The 12,367-nt window shown below is 36.7% G+C and overlaps 2 protein-coding genes across 2 annotated transcripts in view; one reads left to right on the plus strand and one right to left on the minus strand.

Annotated features, from left to right (window-relative positions):
- Positions 1–8,950, minus strand: part of LOC107086487 (collectin-12-like) — a 44,589-nt gene extending 35,639 nt beyond the window's left edge. Inside the window, exons 1-2 of the mRNA XM_015377464.1 lie at positions 8,694–8,950; positions 7,516–7,566 (exon numbers count right to left, since the gene is read on the minus strand). Of these exons, the coding sequence (XP_015232950.1) occupies positions 7,516–7,566; positions 8,694–8,700 (58 nt within the window). The 5' untranslated portion in view covers positions 8,701–8,950. The remainder of the gene's footprint in view (positions 1–7,515; positions 7,567–8,693) is intronic.
- Positions 8,951–11,540: 2,590 nt separating this feature from the next.
- Positions 11,541–12,367, plus strand: part of LOC107086482 (clusterin-like protein 1) — a 5,924-nt gene continuing 5,097 nt past the window's right edge. Inside the window, exon 1 of the mRNA XM_015377458.1 lies at positions 11,541–11,589. Within this exon, the coding sequence (XP_015232944.1) occupies positions 11,541–11,589 (49 nt within the window). The remainder of the gene's footprint in view (positions 11,590–12,367) is intronic.

A 12,367-nucleotide genomic window follows, 5' to 3' on the forward strand; every position in this document is an offset into this window, starting at 1 on the left:
TGGTAAATTCTCACCTATTTTGCATACCCAAATGGAAAAGCAAATAACTTAGGAACTGTAAGCCCACATTACATGTGTGATACATTATTTGAAAGCTAACATCTTCTAGTTTCTGAATATATACATGAAAATTGGGTGAGTAAAACATGTAAGCTGCATCAAGCCCAAGCTGCATCAGTTCAAACAAGACTCAAAAGTTGTCTTTTTTGAACAGCAGTTATAAAGACATACATGCTTGCTTTTTGTGGCTGCTTTGTCATGGTACATTTTGACATGCTGCTATATCTGTGTTATTGTGCTTTGGTGCTCGCTATGTCCATAAAATGAACTAGATGGTTGAATCGTGGAGAATCTAAGCTTTCCAAAGATGTCTAACAGGTAATAGGTAAACATTTTACCAGTGTAATTTTCATGCATTTTGAGTTATTATATGTAAACACTTTAAAACGAGAGGTTAAGCTACCAGCTCAGCACCACACGAATTTATAGGAATGAGCGGTAGGAAATTAGCATCCCCCAAAGTTCTGTGCTGCCCAGCACTCCTACTTTAGATGTTAAAGTCTGTGTGCATCATGAACACCTGAATGCCTCACGCTTCCTAGGCCAATTGGATGGGGGTTATTGCAAAATCTTTTGATTATGAGGAAGGCAGAAATGTAGGGAGCTGATCAGCATATTGTTTTCATACATGTTTTCATGCATGTTTTCCACAATTGCGGTCACACAAACAAAACAAGCCGGTAAGGTACCAAACAGGAAATATGGATAGTGTAGAGCAGATGTAGATTTGACCAATCAGATGCCTCCTGTCTTTGGCACTGTCTGACAAATCCAATGCTTAATTGGCCAGGAAGACTTCATCCAGAGATCAGACCGTTTTTTGTCTATTCAAATGGCTTTCTAATGTCTGACCTTAAATATGAAGTAATATTTTAACCCCCAGCAGCCTAACTTTACATCAGCAGTGTGAACAATTAGATAACCCATTTGGTCAGCTTGTGTGTGAGATAAAAAGAGATTGCACGTCTGTGCATGTATTTGTGTACATCTAGATAATGTTCAGGTGGCCTTTAAGGGACAGTTAGGTGAGATAGATTTAGAAACATCTAATTTTTCTTTATGAGAGTGAGAGCAGTGGTATAATGAGCTCTATCTGAGTTCAACAATGTGGCATGTCTGTCTGCACAACACTAAAACCGATGATATTTCCAAATGTATCAGTATACATATTTCAGCACCTGGTCACATTGTGTAACATGTACATTTGTTGCCATTACACAATGTACATTTTTCATGGGTAACTTTTGGGAAACTGGGAAATGCGCCAGGCTTTACTAGTGTGTATACATATTTTGTCTTGACTAAATTGAAGCCATATTAGTATGTGGCTTTTTAATACAAGACAGATGAGAGCATCACACCACAGAATTAAAAAGCATGATGTATTTAAATGATTTGTCTTGGATTTTAAAGTTGTACCTTGCAGAAAACAACAAAGGCAAAAAAGCATTTAACTTTACAAAAGAACTGTAAGAAAGATGAGGACTCAGGTCACACAAGAGAAAGTTTTATAGTTACATAATTCATCTCATCAGATCCCACTATTAGAGAAAATATATATATATATATATATATCTGGGGAGAATAACCAACCAAAGAGGTTAACCAGGACTTAATGCAATAGTACCGGTATTTCCCTAGTCATACGAAATGTAGTGTTACACCGATGCAATTTTTGGCCCTGATACCCAATACCTGGCTGTGCAGTATTGGCCGATACCGATACCATCTGTTTGAAATTGATGTGTGTGTGTATATATTAAGAACTGCATACTATTTGGATGTAAAATAATTGCCATCATGGCTTTGTCAAGCTACTGCCTACCTTTGTGAAGCAGGAAAAAGACAAATACAAAGTAAATCCAGTAGAACTTTTTATTGCCTACCTGGTATGGATGACAATAGTTGAATAAACTCTTGCCTCTCAAAATGGTAATGGTACCCTATTTGTTGGTACTCGCCGATACCGATACCACCATTTTAGTGCTGGATCGGTTCCCCGTCTGATACTGGTATCGGTGCAAGACTAACTCAAAGCTCAAATCACTGTCGCCACATTTATCCAATCGCTCTCTCAAACATGCACACATATAGGCATCTTGGGGTAATGAGGTTTGCCCAGTGACACATGAGCAGAAAACCTTCAACTGGATTGGATTGAAAGACAAGACACAATTTCATCTGCTCCCATAATGATGCTGCATATATGCAAAAACTGCAGCAGGAGCCTTATGAAAATAAAAGAGAGAGATCAAATTTCTCCTTTTTTTAGCTTCTACTCCTTGGCTCCTATTAAACCTAGAATATAATCTATAGGTCTAATCCTCAAATATAAAGCTGATGCCTTTTGATCTAACTCTTTATTATATCGGAGATCTTATTGTTCTGTATGTTCCCAACAGCCTGTTGCTCCCTAACTGCAAATTCACTGGTGGTTCCTAGACTTTCTAAAGGTAGAATGGGAGGCAGATCTTTCAGTTTTCGTGCTCCTTTCCAATGGGACCAAACTCCAGTAGACCCTCTGCAAACTTTTATGACTTTTATAAGACCAACTCTCCTCACTCTGCTATGTTCCATTACTCTTGTGTTCCCAAGTGTTACATTACTTGCTGTTATTTCAACTTTTATATTTGTTTTTTTTTCTCCTCTCCATGGTAGCTTCATCTGGCCTGGCGTTCTGTTCAGCTGTGACACCATTCTGGAGAAAAGTATTGGCCTGGTAGCAGCTCCAGACAACCTGTATTTTTGTGTATTGATGATACCCTTGGCCCTCTCTTTCAGTGTTTAATTCTTTCTCCTTCAGAAGCAATTAGCTGACCCTCTAATGTGACTAATTCTACATTCATCTTTCACTCTTTCATCTTCTAGAATTGAACCCTGTCTCAGATCTCATCTGCTTAGTTATTTTTTCTCTCCTGAATGAGGCCAAAAAAAGAGCTACTGCAGCTGTTCAGTTTTTACTTTTGTCCCACATTAAAACTACTAATTCACCATTCACTTCTGTATTATATGATATGATATGCATACTGAGACTCTTCATGTGGAAGGGAAAATTTCCTTTAAACTGTAGCTACATGCATGCTCAGTTTAGATTAAATGTCATAAAATAAGCTAGATGAATAACATTTATGAAGCAAAACAATGAAATGTGAATCAATCAAAGATTTAACACATTTTTCACAAGCTAGGAACTGACCCATGGGACGTGACTGTGAACTTCTATCTACATCCTGGTTGCTAATCTTTTTCAGTTTATAACATTCTTTATATAGTCTCCAATGTAGACATTGATACAAACTTTGGCATTTCTTTGTCATTCACCAAATAAAACCGTCAGGATGAAGGGTTTTGTTTTCCTGAATTGAGACATGACTTTAAAAACTAGAGACAGATTGAAAACATTCACAGCTTTGACATGTTTTAACATTTGAAACACCATTAAACTGCAGTAAGACTGCAAGGAATGAAGACTAAACGTGTGAAGAGGAGCTCATTGTTTGATTCACCAGAAGAGCTGACGTTAGAGCACTAATAGCAGGAGAATGCAAGCTTTTGATGGTTTGCATGCATTCAGCGGTGTTGTGCAACAAAGCCTCACGAGGGGTGAGGAAGAACTTTGGAGCCAGCTCTCCCAAACAGCTGGCCTGTCTCTTAGAGGAGACTAGTTTTCCCTTGGCTCGTACAAGCACGACAATCCGGACAGAGTTAAAAGAATGAGCTCGATTTGGCTCCCATCCCCACAAATCTCTAATGTAATACATGCTCACGACTCGCATGGGCTTTCAGAGACAGACAAACAGGATGCCCCTACCCGCAGGACAGAGATAAAAGAGACTGAGTTTCAACACAATTTGAATCCATGGTTGTTGTGTTTGTTTGAATGGGTAAACCTAAAGGTCCCTTCCCACAGAGAGGCTCTCCAATGAATGTTTCAATAATAAAATTATTAGGGATGGCTGTGCTCTATCCCCCAAAAAGTGTTGTCTTATTTGCAATTAAGCAGCAACAGATGCAAAAATGGCACGTTTATGATAACAAAGTTCTTGTGACATTTGATGGACAGAAGAATATTCATAAGTAGAGCTCTTTCCACTCAAAAATACGTTTTGGGAACAAAGAGATTTCTAGAACATTACACTGTATCTACCAAGGTAAAAACAGACAACCCATGTTGAGGTTTGGCTGTCAAGACATATTAGTTTATAAATTCCCAAAACCTTTGTGAAAGACGGTTGGCAAGCATTCTGAATATGAGTGATAAAGTAAAAGAAAATTATGGTCGAAAAAAATAAAAACTCAGGAAGTGTAGCTGCATAATACCAGGTTGCATTTAAGAAGTTTCAGACTTTTACTTATTATAAGGAATTAAGTGAAGATGTTACTACAGAATCATCTGTTGTGGGACAACTATCTTAACTCAGACAAACAGCATTTTAAATACAAACACACACAACAAATAAGGAAAAAAAAGGGTTTTGGTTAATTAAGGTGGAGCAAAGTAGTTTCAGGGTGGAAAAAATGCAAAGACTCAAAAAACAAACTTAAAAGGAAAAAAAGGCTAAGCTGTTACATACGGGTCTTTGTTACAATATTTCCTCCTCCAAAAGTACAAATTTCTTAAACTTTTCTCAGAAATAACAATGACTTCTTGCCAAGCAAAGAGTTGCATTAGAGCACTTGTCTCTGGTTTGTTAAGCATAACATAAACTAGCCTCTGATTGATGGTGATTGAACAGATTGTACATGTCATAAGTAAAACAAATGGAACTTCTTGCAACGTTTGATAAGTTGTAATAATGTTAACAATAAAATGTACGCTATTAGTCGTAAATTGGGTAAGTAATCTAACAATTTTACAATCATTATCAACCGATGTTAGTAATATTTTCAACATATTGTTCTGATATGTAAAACTGGTTAATTCATAGCTGAAGTTTATTTCCACCCTGTTGCCATTTGTGTGTTTTGGGTCATCCTTGTGACCTTTATTTAGTACTATGACAGTAGTATAGGTGTTTTCCATTGGTGTGGAAGTCGTAGGGATATATATCTATATATATATATATATATAGATATATATAGATATATATATATATATATCTCAGAAATGATCAGTTTTCATCCATAACAGCAAAATAGTTAATTAACCTCTCAAATTATGGTTGTCGTTTACTGTCTTGTATTTCTGCTCCCAAATATTTACTATAATAGTTTAATAATTAACATCAATGTTTGATGTTAATAAGCCTACAGACATTCGATTATAAAAAGGGAACAGACAGTGTAGGAATCTATATCTCTAATTCCATTTTTTGCATTGTCAAAGAAATTTTTGGGCAATTCTTTTAACTTTTACATGCTTCTGTCAATGCATTTCATTTATTTGACACAAAAAGTAGGACCGTGAACTAAACATCAATTCAAATATGGCTGGAGTAAAAGGGAAAAAAACTTAAACTTAAGGATGTATGTAATGAATAGACACCAAAAAACAGTTTAAAAAAGTTCATCTTTTAGCAAACATCTGTTCTGCAATTAAAAGTCTAGTTTGTTTATGTCAAAGTTAATGCATTCTTTCTCATTTATTTTCCAAAACAAGACTTCAGTTCAAGGAAGGGAGCATGTTAAAAAAAACTCTCAAACAGGCTGCAGGAAGCACACACTTACAAACAACATGTTGAGTCTGTTTCCTACTATAAGGAATGTTGGACAACCATCAGATGGTCATAATTTTAAGGCATTGACAGTTATTTTCTAAATATTTCCTTTTCTACCTTCTTGTAGCTGCACACTGTGTTACAGAGCTGAAGTTAGCGTGTAAGTAAAAAAATATCTACATGACATTGAATTAAATTTATTATTCATCTTATTTATGTGTCATGTCATAACAGCCCCAAGGATAAAAAAAATGTTTTGTTAAAAAAATTATTTTTTGCCTAAAAAATCCCAATGTGCTTCTGCTAATTTGCTGTAAAAATTACTGTTATGCATAACGTATGTATGTTTTGTGCGAATAATGAGAAGCACCAACACAAGATCTTCAGCTTTTATATCATGTGCAGCTTTCCCACTTGTACCTAATATTCAGGCTGGCACCAGGGGGGTCATGTACAAAGCCTTCAACACCACAATACTTTAACAAAAACCACAGTTTCTAACTTTTATTAAATCTTCTTTGGGTCATTCAAGAGTGAGGGTAAATTCTCTTCAAGAGATTTTTTACAATCGTAATGATGTTCACGGGCTTAATGGGCTAAAACACAAGATGTTTCAAGAACTTTATATTTGCAAACCCTGGCCCAAAAGAGCTGTTGTTCCTCCACCGCAATTTCCACGCGGTGTTGTCTGCATATTTACAAATTTTCCTAGGCGCATCAAGTGGTGTGGAAGCTAAAATGACGCAATTTGGCCGGACGGACCTCGCAGATGTGTCAGCTATAAAACAAGCTTTAGCAACCCCAAGGGGGGAGGGGCGCTAAAGCTGCAAGACAGACCCTAATTAATATATTTTTTTCTGTAACAGAGTTTATTTGATCATCTTCTTTTTTATTTCACTAACTGGGCTTAGTGAGCTTAGCTTAATAACACAAAGAAGACATTTTTTTAAATGTCTCAACCTGTATAGCCCAGTTATTTTCTACAGAAGATCTGTAGTCGGACAGTTTCAGTGAAATTTTAGTTAACATCATCATCTTTATTTTTTCTACCAGATAAATTGTCTCCACCAAGTGTTCCCTTCTTTAAATGGGAAGGTTTTTTGATGGAAAAACTCCAAGGCATTTCAATAAATAATTTAAATGTTTTTCAGGCCATAATATGACATGTATCATTTACATTTAAGGTGAAAACAATAATGGCAATTTGATATTCCGCTTTAGTTGTGATTATTTTAGCTATGTCATGAATAAAGCTGTTGCTCCAAATAAAGATGTTATTCTAGTCTACTCTTCTAAAGAAAATATTTTGAGTTAATTTTTAAGTAAAGAAACTGCTGTTATACTGCTGTGACTTTCAACCACCACCAGAGGGTGTTTTTAAGACCTAAACATACACACAATAACAATGTTAGTTTGTATTATGTGACTTGGTAAGTTGCAGGATGCTTGAAGAGAGAGTTTCAGAAGCTTCTTGATCTGCTTCACTCTGTCAAACGGTGCTTGGCCTGTAGGTAGTTGGACCACATAGACTTTCAGCCACATTTTTGATATTAGCTAAGTAATAATTCGCATTTTTTCAAGATATCCTTGGAGGTTCATCCAAACTTTTTGTTGCAGTCTGCAAATATGAGGGTGATTGTGTGTAAGTGAGTGCTTAAAATCACAAAGGGTTAAGCCCACACACTCAGTGCCTGTTACCCAGTGCAGTTTATTTGAAAGGCCATAAAGGTTTTATAATCAGAGCTCAAAGCATGCTGGCTTCTCTCTACTAACTTCATGAACAACAGTTTCTACTCACCGAACCTCTTGTATCCAAAAGACTGTACTTCCTCCTCGTCTCCAAAGTCGTCTAGATGACATAAGAAAAATAAGACAAGAGTTAAGAGTTGTCCTTTGCAATAAAGGCAACAATATGAATCAGAAAACACAGCAAAGTTCAACTGTACAGAGCCAAATGTTTTCAAAAATATAGAGCCACGGATTTTACTGTTTTTGTTTGACCTCTTGTCTTTGTGTGTGGGGTTTAGTGGTCCAAGGTATGCAGCTGGGTGAAGTTTCTGTGGTTTGTTGACGGTAAACTTTAATTACACTCTGCTACACTACAGTGAAACTGGAACAAAAACATCAGAGAGAATCGTAAGTAATGTTAGGCATATGGGGTTGAGGGGAGGAAGACATGGGTGAGAAGGAGCTCAGAGGTAAGAGAAGTCTGTAGATAATGACCAGATCACATACTAGCTGGTGTTTTTAGGAGATCCTGTAAGAGGAGTAGCCATCTTTCATTCCAAGAGTTGTTGGTTTGATTCCAAGCTTCCTGTTATGGATGTTTGCCTCCTCAGGGTAGTTAACACCAAAATGTGTATTGGTGCATGAATGAGTGCAGGTTTGTAAATGTGTCCACATGGTGTGGACAATATGACTGAAAAGATCAGTCCACTTAAAAAATTCAGCTCAAAGAAATCAAATGGCATTCATTAATCTTCATTTTTGAACAGTTTGTTGGTGGATTAACTGTTAATCTACTATGATTTAGATAAAAACTTTTAGTGTATTTTGTTTATTTGTTTAATTTATGCTGGCTAATTTCGTTAGAAAAACATAACGGAATTATATTCTACTATCCTTCAATTCATAAAACTGTGCAGCGCAGACGCGCCTTAATCTCTGGGAAACATAAATCAGATGGAAGAGGCGCACTGCAAAAAAGGTGGAAATTGCAAAAAGAGATGGCGAAATGGTGACTTATATTTAAGATGCTGGCTTAAAAATCATACACCAGAAAGTTTTTCATAGCCATGCCAATGACAAGTTATTTAGATTGTGTCTGCTCATCTGCGCTTAAAGATATAGATTCATAGGATTTAGTATCTGAACGCGCAAAACTGTGCTATAAAAAACTGGATTGAAATCTGAATTTTGAAAGTCCCGTGCATGCATTGCAAAAAAATACACAAACTATACTTTTTATTTTTTTACCTTTCATGGCGTTTTGATTACTCGTTGAGGTCTGTAGAAGCGATAAGGATCCCGATCACCTTCTGCGCATCTCCGCATCCACAGCAAAGTAGTTAAACTTTTCCCCTCTGAGAGCAGAATCTTCGTTTTTAACTTTGCACACTGAGAAACTATAAGTCTGAGCTCATGTTTAAAGTCCCATCATCTCTGTTGTTCAGCTCGATGAGGTTCAGGGTTGTTCTGGAAGCTGCACTAAGGGTCCAACCACCTTAAGTTCAGCCCTGCGCTGATATTCCAGCTGAGGCAAAGTTACCCACTGTAAGGGATCCTCCAATGCGGATGTTGGTTTCAAAATAAAGCTAGATTTAAAGCTATTGTGACACATTTAATTTCCTTTATGAATCATCTGTATTGAAAATGAATGAACAAAATAAAGCCACACAAGTTTCTACAATATGATCAAATACAGGCTACACATTACAGACTTAATCCCCATGGACATGCATTTCAAAACCTAATCAAATATCTATATCTGTGTGTTAAATTTTGAGTTATCCATGCTATGAAGTCATTGTCCCCATTTCAATACTTATTACTTGTTATTGACTATTTATACACATTTTGCAAGTGTTTAAGTAATATTGGGTATCACTAAAAGCTTTTTTTAAATAATTTTGCACTCGAAAAAAACACAAAATAGCCTATTTATGCGCAGGAACTTTAGGCATCTGGATTCAACAAGAACTTATTTTACTTTATATTTCTTAGCAACATGGTTAAATTGATATTGGTTTCATTATTTATCACCATTATAAAAGCCCACATTCCTTGTTTATCTATAGCAAGTATTTACTCGGAAAATAGACTTTCTTTGCACCTACCTCTCGGGAAAGAAGTAGCTTTGAAAAAAAAAAAATTTGACATAAAAACAAAAGTAATCTTAATTAATATGAAGAATGCAATTTCCAACTAGTGAGGTGCTTTTACTTTGGCAGTAAAACACGGCTCTCCCACTTCCGGTGTTGTCTGCCGTTCTTTCCAAACTTTGACACCCTCACTAGTTGCTTCTACTTTCCCCGCTGTCTTTTCTCCTCCTGTTGGAAGACCAAATTCCAAGTCTGACCAAAGATGATGGCAGTCATGTCTCCGGGTGAAAACCTGGCATCCATCAAGTGTTTCCATTTCCACAATTTAGCAGAGTTCCTATTTTTACACGACTTTGTTTCTTTCAGAGACTAAAAGTAGGCCAACATTTAAAAGATTAAATTGTCTTAAGGATTTCTTTTTAATGCTTTTCCGCTCCCTGTTAAAAGGGAGTTTTTCCTCTCCACTGTCACTACAAGCATGCTTAGTGTGAGGGATTTCCTTCCTTTCTATAGAAAACTTCGAATCGATTTGACTGTATGATCTGGTGAACTGCAAAGTGCCATGAGATGACGTGTTGTGAATTGGCGCTATATAAATAAAGTGAACTGAATTGAATTAATAAGCAATTGTTAAACTTAAAATACATATTTTCTTAATATGTGCCCAGTAATACAATTTCAGGAGCTTACCTCCCCTTAAGCATCCCAAATAAACACATCAAGGTAATAAAATGTGATGTCCATCAGAAACTGCTTTCCTTTAATTCTAGGGCAGTGTGATAATTCTAAGACTTCCTGTCTGCCATCTCTATAACCTGCAATGGCTGAACTCCCATGCTACTGTACATCCTTGCAGGTAGACAGGAAGTAACAGAGAGGCAGGATGTTCTCTTGATAGTACACTTTTTTTATTGATGACATTTTGTGTTGATAGTTCTGACAAGTCATTAAGGTAAACGATAAAAAAACACACCTGCTCTAAAGTCAAAAATCCAAGTCAGCTCTATGATTCCAATGTTATTTTTCAAACTTCAAAATATGACAGTGTTTTATATATTATTCCCTACCAAACTTTCAATTACAAATTTACTAATTACTTGTTGTTCCAAAGGCTTACATTTTGTTTTGACCCAGTCAGTTCTAATTGCAGCAGCAGGTGTGGGTTAGTACTCAAATAATGTGATGAGCTGATAAAAAGCAGCTGCAGGGTAAGGTATCTTACAGATGCCTCCTACTGGCTCTCATTCAAGGGTCTTGGATCTCATTTGCTGGGTCAACGCTGTTCAGCGGCGGATTCGGATTAAAACTAGGCTCAAAAAGCACAAGGAAATTCCACATTTACCATGCAGCTTACGTGAGAGGATATTATGAAGATAAGTATGTATCAGGTATTGAAGCTGCAGGCTTGAATAGCAGGAAGAAGAAATACAGAAAATTGGATTTGTAAGGAATGTAGCTCTAAATTCCTTCATCTCAGTCCAGTTAAGTCTCTGTGAAGCAGAGGGAGGAAAAAAAGAGTCATATTAAAGGAACGTATATTTTATAGATCTTAAGAGCCCGGAAAATAAGTGGATTTGAATTCCTTATGCTTTGCAGCATGAGAAGGTATGTCAGGTATAATACATATGTTATGACATTATTGGAAAGACCAAAATGGTGTTCTTCTGTTTTACTTGGTTGGTTCAGAATCAGAATTCTCATACACTTACTGATAAAATAAACATATCTGCAAATGTAAATTGCATATATGATCAAGCAATGATTAGGCCTTTTATGTTTGACCAAATAGATAGGTTGACATACGTCTAGTCCCTTGAAAGTATGGGTTTCGCACTCCATCGAGTCCGAGGGAATCTGGAGAGAAAATAAGTCAGAGAGAGATTTTTCCAAAACCTGCAGTAAGCAAATCCACAGCTGCTGTAACTGGCCTTTGAAATCTGGCACATCGATAGTGGGTTATAGCACATGTTTGACTTGATCCTTCAGATTCTTTTGTGCAAAGATGGAGAACCCTGAAAAGCATGGCATGACATTCAGCAACTATTCCAAAGGCAAATGTTCCATTTTAGTCATTACACTCAATATAATGCTTAAATGTGGGGATTTTACAGGTGATACAAACCTGAAGGCATTAGCACTAGGCTAATGAGAATGTGCTCATTCAGTGGAGTCCTGGATAGCTCAGAGTTTTGTGGAACATTACCATACTCCATTATATATAGCAATAGGACCAAAACCCCAGCTCAAACTGAAGCCTTCTTCCCTGAGTTTAGCTCGCTCCTGCTGATTGGCCTTCCATCTTATATTGTGTGATTGGCTGTCACTGTCACTGTCACTCCTGAGAAGCTCGCTTTACAAATATCAGATGTGCCACCGAATCGGGTCTGTGATTGGGTGGTCGAACACACCGAAGTTAGGTTTATTAAAAAACACTTGTGCCCCCCATCTGAAATCAACAGCATACTTTTGTCCATATATATATATTTGTGTGTATGTATTTTTTATTTTTTTTTTTCACAAAAAATGCTTCTGGGTACTAAGTACACAATTTTTTAAAATATATCTTATCTAAATTGAAACCATGCTACTCACCAGTTCATGCCAGTTTCTTAGATGCACTGATTAGCTTAAATTCCACACCTGGTTGAGCTGACCAAACTAACCACTAAGTGGAGGCTTCAGAACAGCAAGCGTAACCAACAGCAAGAGCCCCCTTGTGTCTAAACTGAAAATTGTTCAGGATAAACCCAAGGTAAAAAGTAAGTTTAGGTCAGAATATTGAGAGGTGAAATGCTGAAACTCCTTTCTGATACAATAACACATACACAC

The sequence above is a fragment of the Cyprinodon variegatus genome, unplaced genomic scaffold (genome assembly GCF_000732505.1).
Source record: "Cyprinodon variegatus isolate N-32 unplaced genomic scaffold, C_variegatus-1.0 Scaffold154, whole genome shotgun sequence".
In the NCBI taxonomy this organism is placed as follows: domain Eukaryota; kingdom Metazoa; phylum Chordata; class Actinopteri; order Cyprinodontiformes; family Cyprinodontidae; genus Cyprinodon; species Cyprinodon variegatus.